Raw genomic sequence first — 18,512 nt, forward strand, 5'->3', positions numbered from 1 at the left:
TATTACTGATAAATTTCATTTTCAACCAGTAGGGCTTTTCTCCTGTTGGTCAACCCTCATTCCTCTTGATGTACAGAGATAATTAACAAACTTCTTGCTCTTGGATTAGCTCCAGATTCCTCACTGGAAATGGGTCTCAAGAGAACAAAAATATGGTTCATCAGCAACTTGAGGATATTGAGCTGCAGAATGAGATGGCTCTCCAGCCAAAGCCCTATAAGTCAATTAAAGATTTGGGTGGGTTTTTTCTGCCACACCATAGTTGACATCGATTACATTTTCTAAATTTCAGTGGGCCTTCTCTAGGGCTCACTTTAATGCTTTTCCATCAACTTGAACGAAGGAATCAAGGAATGTGAATTTTACTGACAAGGCTAAGTAGATATTGGGAGAATAAGAGATGCAGGGATATGTTTGTTTTAGTATCCAGAGCAGGAATGTACAAAAAAGAAACCCACATTTTTTGGGGTTCAGATAAATTGTACCTTAACATATTAATATTCCCAATGGTATTCAGATTCAGTAAATATTCAGGAGTGTTGAATTTCTTCAACATCATTATAGCCTATGGCGACCATTATAGTCAATGGTTTCCATATGATTTTGGAGCTTGGGTGGGCTGTTTTTTGAGGTAGAGGCACCAAATTTTCAGCATAGCGTGCCATGTAGTAAGTATCCTTGAGAAGCCTCCCGGTATACCATGTATTGAAAATGCCAGTAGAATGCAAGTTTGAGTGGAAAATTAACTGGGAAGGATTGGGACTGGTCAGCTTTAAAGTGCCTTAGTATAGTATATATGAATCTTCTGACTTCAGCTTCATTATTTTTGCAATGGCCACGAGATCATCTTCACCTCTGTTTTTGTATTGATTCAGCTTTATGTTGTAGTCATATCATCTTACAGTTTTATTTGTTTCAGGTAGGTGTTTTCAGGGGTTCCGATTTGTAAACTCAGCTTCCCATCTTTAACCCTCCCCCCGCTCCGGAGGAGCGGGAGGAATAAAGGAGTAAGGGCAAGTGGGGAGGAGTTAGGGCGGGCCCTGTCCGGGATAAAAACTCGGAGGGTCCAATCAGGAGCCGCGAAGCGGCTCCTGATTGGGCCCTCCGAGTGTCACTCGAGGGCCAAGCAGCCAATGGGGAGCCGCGCAAAGCGCGGCTCCCCATTGGCTGCTTGGCCCAGCCTCGCCTGGGCCGGCCGGGGAGTTGCCGCTCAGAGGAAGAAGCCTTCCCCAGCGGTAAGTCCTCCGGCCGGCTTCCCCTCGCCCAGGGAGCCTTCTGCCGGGCCCTGGGGCAGGCTCACCTGCCCTTGGGCCCGCCAGAAGGACACAAAGCCCACTCCCAAAGTCCCGAGCCTTCTGCCGGGCCCTGGGGCAGCCGAGCCTGCCCCTGGGCCCGGCAGTAGGCCGCAAAGCCCGCCGCCCCCGTCCCGAGCCTTCTGCCGGGCCCTGGGGCAGCCTAGCCTGCCCCTGGGCCCGGCAGTAGGCCGCAAAGCCCGCCGCCCCCGTCCCGAGCCTTCTGCCGGGCCCTGGGGCAGCCTAGCCTGCCCCTGGGCCCGGCAGTAGGCCTCAAAGCCCGCCGCCCCCGTCCCGAGCCTTCTGCCGGGCCCTGGGGCAGCCTAGCCTGCCCCTGGGCCCGGCAGTAGGCCGCAAAGCCCGCCGCCCCCGTCCCGAGCCTTCTGCCGGGCCCTGGGGCAGCCTAGCCTGCTCCTGGGCCCGGCAGTAGGCCGCAAAGCCCGCCGCCCCCGTCCCGAGCCTTCTGCCGGGCCCTGGGGCAGCCTAGCCTGCTCCTGGGCCCGGCAGTAGGCCTCAAAGCCCGCCGCCCCCGTCCCGAGCCTTCTGCCGGGCCCTGGGGCAGCCTAGCCTGCTCCTGGGCCCGGCAGTAGGCCTCAAAGCCCGCCGCCCCCGTCCCGAGCCTTCTGCCGGGCCCTGGGGCAGCCTAGCCTGCTCCTGGGCCGGGCAGTAGGCCTCAAAGCCCGCCGCCCCCGTCCCGAGCCTTCTGCCGGGCCCTGGGGCAGCCTAGCCTGCCCCTGGGCCCAGCAGAAGGTCCCAAGGCCACCTACCTTACTCTGTTCCTCCCTTCCTCCCAGCATTCCCTTTCTCCTTCCCTTCCTCCCAGCATTCCCTTTCTTCCTCCCAGCATTCCCTTTCTCCTTCCCTTCCTCCCAGCATTCCTTTTGTTTTTCCCTTTCTCCCTTCTTCCCTCTCTTCCATCTGCCTCTTTCTGGCTACCTGTTTCTCTCCCTCTTCTTCTGTCTCTATCTTCCTCCCTTTCTTTCTGTCTTTCTGTCTCTCTTTCTCCTTTTCCTCCTTCCTTCACCCCATCCCTCCACCCATCCATCATGCTAGGGCCCGCTGTATTTTGCCCACAGCGGGCTTAATATCTAGTATTTAATAAAGCCACATGAAACACTACAGTGTGCCTTAAATAATCCTTCCATTTCTGAAATACCGGCATGCCATGCAGTTCATCATTTGGAGGTGGACGGGGCTTTTACTTGTAACTTCAGAAGGGTTTTTTGTTATACAGAAATATAGGCCTCTCTTATTAATACTAAACATATTGCATTTTGTTTTTCAGGTCCTCCAGTAAGTACCATGGACATTGCTCTTGGTCTTGAGTCAACAAAGTTAAGGCATTTATTTCCTTTTTTGTATCATTTTGTCAGAACAGCACTTTTGGTAGAGGTGTGCCTAGAACACAAATTGGTACCAGATGCTGCTTTTCCGTCAGAATATAGACAAACAGTTAAAGAGAATGATGCTTATTTTTCTGCCTAGTGCAGTCATCTTACATATAGTAAAAATATATATTTCTTTTCTTCTTACAAAATCGAGTTTATTGTAAGGCTCAACTTAAAAAAAAATATGCATGTGGTGCTGGTATTGTTTATTGCAAATTTTACTTGCTCCCAACAACTATTGTGCTAGAAGAATAATTAATAGTGTTGCTGGCTATATAGACTTGTGCATGTCTAGGAGAATGTGTGGTTATTCAGTAAGCAGAAAACAGAACTTAAGCGAGTCTGTCTTGAACCCAGCCTAGGAAGTGTGTTTTCAAGGCGTAGTCATCTAAATCCCAGCTCCACTTGCCCTCATCTTTTTACTAAGATAGATATTCACAAAAATAGATCATATACATAGCAGATATAAAATAAAACATAGCTCAACCTACTTAGTTGTTAGTTCATTTTTCTACTCTTTCTACTCTTTCCCCTATCCTGGTCTCCTATAGAATTACTGGAGGGGAGACCAGTAGCTTAACAAAGTGTTATTTTGGGGCATGAGGACTCTAGGGCAATTTGTTTGTATAAGCATTTCTGCAGAGCTTTTATTCCACAGGAGGACACAAATCTTCTCACAGAATAAACAGAAAAAAGGCCAAATAGGATAATTAGGCAGGGCCTAGTCACCGGTGACATGATATTGTCAGCCACATGCTGAAGTCACTTCCTATGAAAAAAAAGAAAAGGAGAAATAAACTTAACCCAAAGAAATTTTGAATCAAGAACCAAAAAGGTTAAAAATACAAATATGCAGGCTAATAATACAATAGCAACACATAGAAAGTTTAAAATATTCAAATATGCAAAAATTCATGTATTTATTACCAGGTGAATAAAAACAATTTCAGGCCTAAATAATAGCCTCATATTTATAGATTAAATCATTAAATCATGTCCAATAAGGATTATATGACCCAACGTGTTTTGACCTGGTGGCCTTCATCAGTCAAGCATACATAGTGTATCATACACAAAAGCTCCAGACATAAAACAATTAAATATTTTCCAAACAAAAAGGACCTTGTAGAGGTTGTACACATATTGACTGAAAAACAGGGCAGGCCTCTTTTTAAAATAACTATCACCCCTGGTTAAGTATGCATGTGTTATAAGATGATAACTCTACAATGTACATTTATTTCAAGGTAAATATAAATTAATTCTCAAGTGTAGTATGGAGCCATTAATGTGTATTAGTATGCAAAAGGGGCATTTTGCTCTTTGTTACCCATGTACCCAGAAGTGATATCAGCATGTTGCCAGAGAGTACCAATTGCTGTGGCATTTTGGCAAAACTGCATGATTGAACGATTTTGCAGGGATTGTAAAACAGAGTTGTTCTGCCAGGCCTATGGTTGAGGCACAATTGAAATAATATCAGTGAGTAGGGACACTGCTGGTATCTCCCCACCATTTGGTGCCTCAACTCCCCACTGACCTCCTTGGCCAGTTGAGCAGTGGCAAATAACTGCCAACTGAGGTCAGGATATCCCCCATCCCCAGCAGGGGGCTGACAAGCCTGGAGACAAATGTCACGAGCCCTCTGGGGAACCACTAGGCTGAAAATACCTCAGTAAAGATAGGGAACAGCAGCTCAGTCCAGAGTCATACTCAGCTGGCAGAAACATTCCCAAAGTTCCTCCCCTGCAAGTGGGAAAGGAGAGAGAGTGAGAGTATACCTTGCCTGCTTGCCTTTCCAGCAACATCCTAATAGCAAAGTTTGTTGTTTTTGTTGTTATTTCTATACCACCCTTCCCCATATGGGCTCAGGCCACCTGACAGCACTAAAATAACATACACAATAATATATATTACAAGAGAAAAAAAATCCAATAAAAACCCAAGACTAAAATACAGTTTAAAACTCCATCCCCACCCCCTTACTCTCTTTGACCGTTTACGCACTGGAAACTTCACTGCTCCAGCTCCCACGCAGAAGCACAAATCGGGGGCAGATGAGGTGCACTGGGCCAATGCTCCCCCGTTGTGGATGCAGGAAGAGGTGGGGCAACCTGCCAGAACTAAAACTCTAGCCTGCAGCCCGGCATGAAACCTCCAGTGCGTAAACGGTCTTTGCTCCCTCTTGTTGATTGGTGATAACACTGGAGATAACACAAAGCTAAGTTAGAGGAGAATGGGGAGAGACCCATAAAGCTTCGAACAGCCCTGGTCTCAGCCATAGACATGGTGGAAGACTGCCATTTTACAGGCCCTGAAGAACTTTGATAGCTCCATCAGGACCAGATCTCAGCTGACATCTCATTTCACTAGGGCAGAGTCTGCACTTACTTTGCTTATTCCATTGTCAGTCCTGTTGAATTCAGATCGCTTTGAACTCGAGTCTTCCTCTCCCCCCCTCCCCATTGAGGGTTAGGGTAGTTCAGAAGGGCGGTGAGGCAAATGGAGACTCTTTCTTTTCTTGAAGGGGGGAGAGGATCCAAGAAGTCAGAGGAGGAAGGAAAAAATCCTTTCTTTTCTTGAAGGGGGGGGGAGGATCGAAGAAGGCAGAAAAACCTACAGAACTTGAGAGAAATTAGGGCTTCTCTTTTAAGGCAAGTTTGTCACATGACCACCTGTAGCCAATCACGGGTTCTGTACCACGGAGGAGAGCCCAGATTCAAAACAATGCGATTTTTAAATATATTGAGGCTTAAAAGCACTCTAAGATATTGCACAATAAAGGTAGGGTCACTCCAGATCAATCCTTCTTGCTGCAGAAGGAAAATTTAAATTGCCCCAAATCAAAACAGAAATCACATTCTGTGTAGAGGGCAGGGACTGAATCGACCTGGGATTGGAATAAAAGCTCCATACAGTTTACACCCAGGTTTAAACCTCTTTCCATCTCCTCCTGCCCAACAGTCCCTTCTTTGCCTTCTGTTGCTAACTTGCTCTTCTTGATGGGATATAAAAGAGGTCCAATGTAAATTAGGAGCTAGACTCCAAGAGATCTTTAGAGAAACATGTAGGAGTTATATAGCACCATCTACCTAAATAACAAGTTCATCTTTGTCATTTCATCTGTAATGTCCCTTCAAATTAAGACACTTCCCCTCAAACACCTGAGCTATTCAAATTCAAATCCCAAGAAAAGGTTAGATTTGTTTGTGGTATTTCAGAACTTGATACTGAAATAAAAATTTGTCAGACATTCCTGTCACACACACATACACACACACAAACACACACACATGACTGTTTTCAAGGTTATCCTGTCACTTCCTTCCTAGCATTTGTGTGTACATATGAATGAACAAAATTTAGCTTAGCATCCTCAAGGCTCAGAGAAAAATGCTGCAATGTGATGTGAAAAATACAGAGGACAGCGACCTAAAAAACCAACTCTTATTTGGTCATCAGCAAAAACATCCTTAAGCATCAAATAATATGCATTTTACTCTAATTGGGGTTCTCTTTGGAGCTTCATCTATTCAAAGGGCACTATTCTGAGAAGTACTTTGCTGCTGTATCATGAAGATTAGGTTTATATGCAGAAGCCTCTGTCCAAACACTTTAAAAGGGAAACCTACCAAAATTATAAAATTGATTAATGAGGAGGGGATTAAAAATGGAAACATTTTTAATTTACCTATAGATCACTGTTACAAATGCAAAGTCAGTGATAGCGGTTATTAGAAATAATATAAATAGGGCGACTTCAATGGAGGCAGATGTAATTGTTGCCAGCCTCAGAGCTTTTGCCCTTTAAATTTACGCAGTGGTATAGGATAGCATATGGGCTGGATAGCATTTCCATTCCACACTTAACGTTTTGGTTGGAATTTCTGGGACTGAATATGCAACATGTGTTTCTAGCGCTCATGAGATTAAAAAATTGGCTTGCAGCTTGATTAACTTATGCATGGTAATTTTTTTTAAATCACAGAGATAATCGCTGCTGTCGCTCGCTGTACTTCACCTGATTGTAACTCAAAATATTACTTTATTGGTTGTCGTTTTGCAATTGCTGACACATGTGAATTGCCCTGTTATCTATCCACCTGGAGCTATGAATAAGTTAAAAAGGGGCTCTGCTTAGTTACATTAGATTACAGGCATGCTATCAGTTGCAGGATCAGGTCCTTACATTTTCTCCACTTCATGCTTTTTTACTCTCAGTTTTTGAGTTTCTGGTCCAGATTTGTTTTTTCTTCTTTTTTTCTTACTTTCTTCTTTTTTGGGGGTGGGGGGTGGGGGTGGGGACTCCAATCAGTTTCATGGGATATTGCTGTTCTGCTATGGAGTTGCAAAGAAGCCTTTTCAACTTAGATAACACTTTCATTTCCTTTCATATAGGAAATTTACATATTTTATGTGCAAAGCATGTTTTCCTCCTAAGCTTTCAAACTGTATACTTTACTGCAACTCTGAGAAAGTTCTTTTTAGCTCTGAATGCTGCCCCCAAACCCAGAAAACACAATATTATTTTATCTGGACAGCAGCACTACATTTGTGTCTATTCGTTTCTTCTGTTGGCCACCCCAACCCTGCTTTCCTCACCCCTTTAGTCATAAGGAATGGATTACTGCCTGTGCCTCATAGCATCCCGTTGTGCTTCACATTTCTGTGCCACCAGGTCTGCTTTGTTCTGGTATTCTACTTTTCGGTTGTCGTGAAATGGATTACGTATTAAACATTAAATTTTGTGGTACTGTGGGATGACCAACCGTTCTGTCTGTGGAATGTGTACTGTTCAAATGTGCTTCAAAAGAATTAGTTACAGAGGATATTAAAATCACATGCTGGGTAGGTAATTCCTGCAACCTGAAGGATTCACTTACCATACACTTGTAATTTACCACTAACCGTATCAAATATTATAAAGCCCTCCATATGGCAGGGTAGAAACTGTGGAGGCACACTGACATAGAAGAATTATGCAAAACAGTTCATTCTTAGTCCAGTGTTCTTTTTTGCATCTGTCCCATGGCCAATATAAGTGGGTATGCCTACTGAGCTGTAGATCCATAATGTCAGATGTACCGCCCCAATGAAAGTAGTGGTAGTATCTTAACTCTCAGTTTACAGATGGCCTGCACATTGAATTTATTTTTACCATTTCTTAAACCACTCTCCTTTTGAGGTGTTCTTGTGATCTGAAGGATACTCATTCCAGTGAGGGAGTTACTGCAAAGAAATGGCCATTTATAAATGGCTTCTTGCCCTAGGGTTTAAAAAAATTGGGAGCCCAGCCCTGATCTGACCCTCTGATGATGAGCTGTCACTATTTTGCAATTTTGTTTTGAGATGGATGGGTGCATGCATGTGGGAAGAATCTAAATGAGAAAAAAATGCTCCATTTCAAAAAGTAGAATCCTTCTGTTTTGCAACAGGCAGGACCTCATAATCGGAGGAGTTTGAATTTCTGAAGATTAACATACTCCCTCATTCAGTGACCCAAAGAATAATTAAATACTTCTCAAAAGAATGCCCATAAAAATAAATGACTATTGACATGTTCCCCTTTCAGTCCATTTCATTACTTTCTCAGCAGCTGTAACAGAAATAAGATGGGAGTTTAGAGCACAAAGTTCACTGAAATAAATGTGGGCTGCCTACTATGCTTTACCGTATGTAGGGTTGCCAACTCCAGGTTGTGAAATTCCTGAAATTGTGGGAGTGGAACCTGGGGGAGGCAGGGTTTGAGGAATAGAGGGAGCTCAGCGGGGTATAATGCCATAGAGTCCATCCAGATCAGGCGTTTTCTTCAGAGGAACTGATCTCTGTCATCTGATGTCCTGTTTTAATACCAGCAGATCTGTAGACCTTACCTGGAGATTGGCAACCCTATCAGTATGTGAAGGCTGTACTGTTGAATCTGCCACTGCGGTAACCTTTCCATCTTATGTGTGTATCAAAAAATAATTGGGCAGCAAAGAAATTGCCATATTTGCCAGTCTATGGCAAAGTATTGGGTAAAGGGGCCAAAGTCACTTTCCCTGATCCCACAAAGTATTCTTCTCCTCCATGATTACTCATTTGTCATTCTGCTTGTTGTACAAGAAAAGGAAAAATGGTCAATTACAGTGATCAAACCAGTAAATAGGAGTGTGGAAAGATTAAGTAAAACAAAGAAATACTACAAATATATTTAATATTTTAACTCTAGGATTCAGTAATGTGTATTCTAAAATGAAAGCTAATCTCATGGGATCAAGGTGACCTAAATAGAATGATAAATGATGGACCACAAAGTCATATGGGATTATACTGCAGGATATGGGAGAGAGAACAGAGACTTATAGACCGTTTACACACTGGGAACTTCACTGCCCCAGCTCCTGTGCAGAAGCACAAATCAGGGGCAGATGAGGTGTACCAGGCCAAATGCTCCCCCATGTGGATGGAGGAAGAGGTGGGACAACCTGCCACTACTAAAATTCCAGCCTGCAGCATGACATGAAACCTCCAGAGCGTAAACGGTCATAGTAGTACACATGAAGTCAAGAAATAACGTCCCTGGAACTTAAATATGTCTTAAATATGTCAACTTTCCCTCTTAGTTGTGGGGAAAACCCTTTTAAAAAGCTGATGGTAGAAGGCTGATGTGGTTTTGTAGACAGCGCTGCATTTAAGCTTAGGAGAGCTCAATTTAAATCTCTGCCTATCCATGAAGATCATGGGTGGATCTGAACTTCTCAGCCTAACCTCTTTCACAGAGTTGTTTCATTATGGTACAATGATATCCACATTTACAGAACCTGCTATGAACTACTGTCCTTGATCTCTCTTGCTGCTAGGGGGAGGGGAGCATGTGGAGACACCTGGCATCTTTATATTGACTGTAATGTCTTGCTGCTGTTAATGCAAATGATTGATGTTATTGTTTTCCTTATTTAATATCACAGGGGCAGTCAGGACGAGATGGTTACCCGGTAACTTTGCCTTTATTTTGCAATCTTTCTCTCCAACATATCTCATCCTTGCCTTCTTTTTCGCTTTCTCTGTCTCTTGCTCATAATAGCAAAAAGGGTTTTAATCTTAAAATGTGGAAGAGATGTTGAACATGTGTAAGTCTCCTCTAGAATAAGTGCCTGAGCAAGTAACATACCTGGTTACAGTGTGGGTGTCCACCCAGAATTCCAGGTAAACTTTACCATGTGTAGCTTTGAGGGAATTTATCAGGAGTAGAACAAACTATGCAATTCCTTGCTTACATGAGGGCTATATATGTCCATTATAGTTCCGAGACATATTCAAGGCCCCTGAAGGGATTTGTTTTAGGGAGACCTATCTTGAGCAGGTTCCTGTCAAAGATGTCTTAGTGTTTGTTTGATTGCAAACAAAGACAGCAAGAACTGCCAGTGTACTCTCTTACACTCACAGAAAGGCTTACAGTTAGTAGTGACCTGCTGATTGTTAAATGTAGCAAATGGTCCATAACTTATTTGGATGTTAACATTTTGCAGTGGTTCCTTCCTTTAGATATTTTGCGTAAATGCTAGAGTTGGGATCTGCTTCCCAGAAGATCAGTTCATGTTACCTATTTCCTGTGTGTTGTCCAGAAATATACCCTTGAGACTGTGCAGCAACTCCAGTTTCCCATAAAATATGATTCTCCCCCCCCAGCATATCCATTGTTTTTGTAATTTCTGTGTGAGAGGCACTGTACAATTGTCATGGGCACCTATTAGAAGGTGCTGCAGTGGAATAGTGAAGAATGACACGTTCCTTTCCCAATGCATATGTCAGTTTTTACTTTCCTTGTTTACTTTTATTTGATAATGTGTTAATGATTAGAAGCTGAGAAGTCCATCACTCTAGTATGTCAGGGAGGGGGAAGTGAACACCAGCAAGGCTACTTCCTGTCCCCAAAACCCTGGTTGAGAAAGCCTACTATAGAACTCCATTTACAGTTACAGTTATCACAAAGCTCTCTCTGCCTCCTCTACCATGCAGCCCCCTCTGTCTGTTGTAGGGAGAGGAAGGGTAGGTGATTGTAAGCTGCTTTGATACTCCTTTTGGTAGTAAAAAAGCAGGGTACCAAGAAACAGCTCTTCCTCTTCATTACTCTTTAAAGGGATAGACAAAAAGGAAAGGTGCCCCTCTCTACTTGTTCCCAACTTGGGTCTGTTCCCCACTTGGGTCTGTCAAACTGGAATTTTGTCACAAATCAGTGTGACCATTTAGCAAACGATAAAACAGATAAGCAAGTCCTTGGGATATGAGCAGGGAAGGTTCTTCTGGAATAGCTTCTTCCAACTTTCTGTATCTTAGATACCTACTGAATGTAAGGGGAGCTGCCTTGAAAACAGAAGGGCAACAACAGTAGTGGAAGTAGCCGGTATGTACATTCTAGGAGAAGCTAAAGTCACCCCTCTGCAAGTCAAAAAAAAAGGGGGGGGGCACTCGCATAAAAATCTAAGCAGCTTTACAAGCACTAAGAATTTAATTTATTAAAGATTAAGGAATCAGAGTTTGTTCTAAATGTTAGGCCTAAATACTAAGAATCCTTATTTATGAATGAGCACTGGTCTTGGATATACTGCCCATTAAAATCTTGAAATATGCTTATTTCTTGCAATCCCTTGCTCTATGCTTCGACACAGACCCCCACAAACAGGAAATGCCCTAAATCCTATAATTACATGCCATTACTTGATAATACATTTATAATCTGCTCTTAGTAAAGAAAACAATGCAAGACTCCTTGGCAAGACTCAGATCATTTTCCCTGGAATGTTGCCTTGGTGCTTTGTGGCCAGAGTTAAGAGACTGTTTTAAAATGCCCTGGTTCTAGTTTGGTTCTGGATATTAATACAAAACCTTCCCACCGCTATCACCACCATAACCTGGAAAAACAACAACAACAGTCATCTTCCTTCTAGGCTTTTAAATAAAATTCTATAGGCAGTTTGCCTATAAACACTTACTCCCTTGTAATATAAGTACAGTTTTGTTATGGTATAAAAAGATGAAGCTCATCCTTATCCATGGTTCCTCTATATATTTGTAAAACAACCTGTGGGGTGGAACGTCTCTGGCTGTCCAAGTTGGAATAGGGCCAATCAGGGTGCAGCCAGCTGTATCGCCCAATGGATGGCCGGATGCCTGGCTGGCTGGCTGGACTCCCCCCCCCCCCCAATGCATGCAGTGAAATAAAAAGTAGGCCAGTGTGGAATGGGCTAGCAATTCCACCAGCATAATCTGCTCCACGAGCTGCACTTGGCATGCCCATAATGCTACCAATGAGCTGCCTACTCGGTGCCTTTGGCCTTGATGCTGTCGTGATCCTACCTCAATGAACATATATTGGCTTCAGATAACAGTAAAGATACAAGAAGTAGCATTTTTATGGTAACAAGACTAAAACTGTGCATTCTAAGTGCACAGCGGCCTTACAAGAAGAAAGGAATTTGATCAAATCAAAAGCAGATTCTAGTGTCTTATGTTGAGTAAGAGCAGCTGATGGTCTTTGCCAAACCCAGCTGTTTAGGCAGACTGGTCTCATTAGTTAACCTTTCACTGTGAAATGGTCAGAGTTGTCAGGAACTGGGAAATGGGTCTGTGATGCACATTCACTTTTCAGTATTTGTGATTCATATTTAAATGACATGCATCTTCTTTATCCTCAAGATGTGTCTCATCAGAAAACTGAATATTTTTCTCTCAGTATCAGGACACCTCCTAGTGAAATTTTTGTGTGAAATTTGGGGGACACTTATAGAGGGGGTCAGTTCAGCTGTTTGCCTCAAGAAAGTCAAAATGTAACATGGGTGTTTTGGATTCTGTTTAACATATATGCTGTACAGGATTTCACTGGATAAGTGACAGAAGCTTCCCTAATGTTTTCAAGAAGAATATTTTGGAAAATGAAATGTTCATTGTAGTGTGTATGGATGTCTGCTGATGTCTTACATTGAGATCACATTCTGTTTTGTGTTACTTGTGTACCAAGCAGAAGCAAACTATATAATCCCAGATATCCTCAGGAAATCAAAACAGAGCTACATTTTCGTTTCAAGAGCAGTACAAGTTCCAGAATTTCTTTTTGAATTGTTTATCTCCCTTATTCTGGGATTTCTCTAGTATAGTATAGTATTACTACTGGAATGTGATATAAATTTCATATGACTTCAACTTCCTTTGGGAGAGGCATCAAGTCACTGACTTATAGTGATGCTGTAGGGCAGCTTTTCTCAACCTTTTGACCATGGAGGCATGACTGAATTTTTTTTCAGGCTTTGAGGCATGCCAGAAGTGCTGGCAGCTGGCCATGTCTGCCTGCCACACCAAGAAGTGATGTCACTCAGGTGGAACCATTGCTTCATTAGCATGTTTTCTGCCACAGATGAATCACAATGGAATAGGAAACCTGGGATCACCAGTCCATGTGAATCCCATTGATAAGTAGCTTAATTGTCAAGATGGGCTTTTTGGGAGTTGCAGAAGGCACCTCTCAATGTCGCCCAAGGCCCGGACAGACACTGGGCTGCAGAAGGCCCCTCTCCCTGCCACTCTAGGCCCAGAGCTCACAGAAAGCCCCTCTGCCACCCCCTGAGTTAAAACAAAATCCCCAAAAGACACTCCCAAAGTAACCACTCCCAATCCCAAGGAAGGACTTACATTGCTCAACTCCAGCTGCCACCGGCACAGATGAACAAGGTGGTAGGAGCCTTGGCTGGCAAAGATTTGAACAGCCACTCCCCTTCTGAGTACCTCCAGGCCCATCATTGGCCACTTTGGGAGGGGGGGGGACAGTATGACCTGCCCATATAAGGGAAGCTTTTTAAAATTAAAACAATTTTTTTTTGAAAATCACAATATGTCCCACTAGTGTGCCCTAGCACACTGGATGAGAATTCCTGCTGTAGGGTTTTTAAGGCAAGAGACATGCAGAAGTGGTTTGCCATCTCCCTGCTTCCACATCATAACCCTGGTGGTCCTTGGAGGTCTCCCATCCAAAAACTAGCCAGAGTAGACCCTTCCTAGCTTCAAAGATTGTTTCCGGCTCTACAGGCAAAGCTAGGGTTTCCAGTCCTGTCTTCAGGCTCTACCTGGATGTTGGCAACCCTAACACAAAGCTGGTAAGTGCAAGGACCAAGGCCTCTGTGGCAGCCACTTTGCAGAATTCACTTGCTAATGAATTTACTGGTCAGAAACATTTTTTAAATAACCAACGTCTTTTAAGTTTCTAGTGAGTTGGGGGTCAATGGGTTGACTTACTTAATATCTAATGTCTTCTTTTGAATTTTACTTTTTGATAGGCATGTTGTTGTTGTTAGGTGCAAAGTTGTGTCCGACCCATCGCGACCCCATGGACAATGATCCTCCAGGCCTTCCTGTTCTCTACCATTCCCCGGAGTCCATTTAAGTTCACACTACTGCTTCAGTGACTCCATCCAGCCACCTCATTCTCTGTCATCCCCTTCTTCTTTTGCCCTCGATCACTCCCAGCATTAGGCTCTTCTCCAGGGAGTCCTTCCTTCTCATGAGGTGGCCAAAGTATTTGAGTTTCATCTTCAGGATCTGGCCTTCTAAGGAGCAATCCGGGCTGATCTCCTCTAGGACTGACCAGTTTGTTCGCCTTGCAGTCCAAGGGACTCGCAAGAGTTTCAAGGGACTCCAGCACCAGAGTTCAAAAGCCTCAATTCTTTGACGCTCGGCCTTCCTTATGGTCCAACTTTCGCAGCCATACATTGCAACTGGGAATACCATAGCCTTGACTAAACGCACTTTTGTTGGCAGGGTGATGTCTCTGCTTTTTAGGATGCTGTCTAGATTTGCCATAGCTTTCCTCTCCAGGAGCAAGCGTCTTTTAATTTCTTTGCTGCAGTCCCCATCTGCAGTGATCTTGGAGCCCAGGAAAATAAAATCTGTCACTATCTCCATTTCTTCCCCATCTATTTCCCAGGAATTGAGAGGGCCAGATGCCATGATCTTTGTTTTCTTGATGTTGAGTTTCAAGCCAACTTTTGCACTCTCCTCCTTCACCTGCATCTACAGGCTCTTTAATTCCTCTTCACTTTCTGCCATTAGAGTGGTATCATATGCATATCTGAGGTTGTTGATATTTCTTTGATAGGCATACTTTTAATTATTTATTTTACATTATATTTAACATTGCCATTCCGCACGAGTTCAAAGTAGCAGAAGGCTTACAAATTGTAAACGCTACTAATTTGCCGTTCCACATGACGTCGCACACAATCTGCAACAGTCCTGCTACACTAGCACTAAAATCGCTTAGTTGTAGTGATTTCCGGTGAATCCAGAAAAGTGGATTCACCCTCAGAAAATCACTACACTCCTGGCAGCAACCTGCAACACTAGCAAAAAAGACCTGTGCGTTCTCAATGTAGCTGCTGCAATGAAGTCCCTCCCCCTGGCTCTCTCCTCCGAACTTCTGGCAAAGCGATCACCATTTTTTTTTTCCTTGGAGCGAGCAGGGAAAGCAACGAACCAGCAAGGCTTCATTCACCAAGTGAAGCTTCTACGGCTACAGTCCCTCCACAGAAGTGCTTTAAAGCTCCCCTAAGTCCCCAAGCACAACACAGCCCCCTGTGTGTGGGGGGGATTTTTTTTTCACTCGGGGGAGCGTGGTAACGATTAATCGCCAGCTCACACGCCAGCTAGATGGGTCTCTCCGTTGCAATGAATCAACGCATATTCGTTGCAACGTGTGTGTGCTTTTTTTAAAAAAAACCTGTGCTTAAAGGGAAAGCGGCTTTTCTGGAGCATGATAACAACTGCCCATTGGCTGCTCGTTTGATTGACGGCCAGGGGCAGGAACAAGCACAGAAAAAATCGCTTCCTTTCTAGCGATTCCTGCAAGTGGAAATCTGTGGGGAACGAATGAAACGCCAATGGATTCCACTACAAATACAGGTATGCGGAACGCCGAGATTCCACTATTTAAAATAGCGTTTCCGCTTTGTGGAACCAATTGGCAACATTGGTCCTTGTGCGGAAAGGCCCTAAGTATTTATTTTACATTGAGAGAGCCAGCTTGTTATAGTGGTTAGGTGTGCGGATTTCTAATCTGGCGAGCCTGGTTTGATTCCCTGCTCCCCCACATGCTGGGTGACTTTGGCCTCGTCACAGCACTGATAAAGCTGTTCTCAGGGCTCTCTCAGCCCTCACCTACCTCACAGGATGTCTGTTGTGGGGAGAGGAAAGGGAAGGTAACTGTAAGCCACTTTGAGACTCCTTCAGGTAGAGAAAAGCGGCATATAAGAACCAAATTTCTTCTTGATTTTCATTTGAGATGCACTGCTTTGAGGCCAGATGACTGAAAAATATATTTGAAAACTAAGCAGATGCAAATAATAAAGGAAAACATAATTCTTTTGTAAATCTTTTGCTTAACTTGTGCTTATTTTGTTATACAGCTGATCAGCTCGTGGTAATGGCTTGCAGGACCCTCAGTTTAGAAAGGAATTAATGGAAATTGACTGCATTGCCATGAGCAGGTTCCTTGAAATACCAAAGCCCAATAATCACTTAATAAACTTTGAACTACTCTTTCATGTGGTTAGTAAAGAAATACTTCCAAATGTCAATCCTGAATCTACTGACCCTCAGTTTCAGTGAGCAATTGAGTATATGATATATGAGAGGAAAAATACCTTCTTTGAGTTTTCTCTACATAACTTGATGGCATATAACTTCATACCTTGCATATTCATCACTTAATCACATTTTTTACTAAACAAAAAGCCCCAGACACTTTAGTTTCTGAGTCAATCACGCTAGTCTTTTCTTCCATCATCGACAGTATTTGCTCACTAGTTGGTTCTTCAGAATCCAGCAGGCAACATTCCTCTTCCGCATTTCACACACACAAAAAAAGTGCTGATGTGATTGATTTACCATGTAATTCTACTGTAGCATTGCCCCTTATATGAACTGCTACCACAGAAGTAATAAAAGAGGGTCTTGACTTTCATTTATTATATCTGCCCCACTTTCTCTGATGTATTTCTCCTATCCCTCACCCTCAGCAAAAACTGCCAAACTTCAAGGGAAAGCTTTGTCATTCTCATCAGTATTTTTATTAAAGAAGTCAAAATATTAATTTTGTTAACCAGCAGTAATGCTCATATTGTTTTGAATGGGAAATGCCCTGTTGAAAACACAGGCACAAGCCCCACTTCTTCCTTGCCTTTTCACTGCCTTGTCATCTGCTCTCTCATGCCCACCCACTTGAAATTAATTGCAGGTATACAAAAAAAAATTCCTTTTTTGTCACTGTCTATGGATTAGAATATGCATAAGTAATATAAAACAGAGCTACTGATACTACAGCATTGACAAAAACAGTGATTTGGGGGGTTGCTCCCCTAGATTGTCTTTCTGGGGCCTAGATATCTTTATTTTCTAGCCTCTTAGTCTTTATTCCCCCCTTCAAGGATCACTGCCTTGCCGTGGCAAGGGGGCGTGTGTAGCTCAGTGAAGCTATGAGCTATGCCATGCAGGGCCACCCAAGACGGACAGGTCATAGCTGAGAGCTCTGACAAAAGGTGATCCACTGGAGAAGGAAATGACAAACCACTCCAGTATCTTTGCCATGAAAACTCTATGGACAGTTCCAAAAGGCAAAACGTTATGACGCCGGAAGATGAGCCCCTCAGGTCGGAAGGTGTCCAATATGCTATTGGGGATGAGCAGACGGCTAGTACGAGTAGTGCCAGAATGAATGAAGTGACTGGGCCAAAGCCGAAAGGACGCTCAGTTGTGGAAGTAACTAGTGGCGAAAAGACAGTCCGATGCTGTAAGATTTTTATTCCATAGGAACCTGGAACGTCAGATCCATGAATCAAGGCAAGCTGGACGTGGTTAAACAAGAGATGACAAGACTGAACATCGATATTTTAGGAATCAGTGAACGCAAATGGACAGGAATGGGTGAATTTAATTCAGATGACCATCAGGTATACTACTGTGGACAAGAATCTTGCATAATCATAATCAATAAGAGAGTAGGAAAAGCAGTCTTGGGATACAATCCCGAAAATGACGGAATGATCTCAGTTCGAATCCAAGGCAAACCATTCAATATCACAGTAATCCAGGTCTATGCCCCAACCACTGCTGCTGAAAAGGATGAAGTTGACCAGTTCTATGAAGCCTTACAACACCTTCTAGAAGCAATGCCAAAAAATGATGCGCTTGTCATCATGGGGGATTGGAATGCTAAAGTAGGAAGCCAAAAGATAACCGGGATAACAGACAAGTTTGGCCTTGGAATACAAAAAAATCACAGCCTGAGGGGGGCACATTTCTCTTACTGACATGGCCTCAACTATAGACCTATACATTCCAACTATAACCGGGAAAGCAGGCAAGTTTGGCCTTGGAGTACAAAATGAAGCAGGGCACAGGCTGGTAGAATTTTGTCAAGAGAATACAATGGTCATAGCAAACACTCTTTTCCAACAACCCAAGAGACGACTCTACACATGGACATCACCAGACGGTCAACACAGAAATCAGATTGACTATGTGCTCTGCAGCCAAAGATGGAGAAGTTCTATACAGTCAGTAACAAGACCAGGAGCTGATTGTGGTTCAGATCATCAGCTTCTTCTTGCAAAATTTAGGCTTAAATTGAAGAAAGTAGGGAAAAGCACTAGGCCACTCAGGTATGGACTAAATAATATCCCCGACGAATATACAGTAGAGGTGACAAATAGATTTAAGGAATTAGATCTGATAGAGTGCCTGAAGAACTATGGATGGAGGTTAACAACATTGTACAAGAGGTAGCAACTAAAACCATCCCAAAGAA

General features: G+C 43.4%; 1 protein-coding gene across 13 annotated transcripts in view; it reads left to right on the top strand.

The window, feature by feature from the left end:
• Positions 1-18,512, top strand: part of COL23A1 (collagen type XXIII alpha 1 chain) — a 587,226-nt gene that overhangs the window by 412,304 nt on the left and 156,410 nt on the right. For 12 of the 13 annotated variants that reach the window (XM_077326687.1, XM_077326689.1, XM_077326681.1 and 9 more), the window contains exons 4-5: positions 2,578-2,625; positions 9,629-9,657. In XM_077326687.1, coding sequence (XP_077182802.1) covers positions 2,578-2,625; positions 9,629-9,657 — 77 coding nt within the window. Of the gene's footprint in view, positions 1-2,009; positions 2,478-2,577; positions 2,626-9,628; positions 9,658-18,512 lie in introns of those variants that run through there. The other variant, XM_077326693.1, reaches the window with a different exon arrangement.

The sequence above is a fragment of the Paroedura picta genome, chromosome 3 (genome assembly GCF_049243985.1).
Source record: "Paroedura picta isolate Pp20150507F chromosome 3, Ppicta_v3.0, whole genome shotgun sequence".
NCBI classification, from domain to species: Eukaryota; Metazoa; Chordata; class Lepidosauria; order Squamata; family Gekkonidae; genus Paroedura; species Paroedura picta.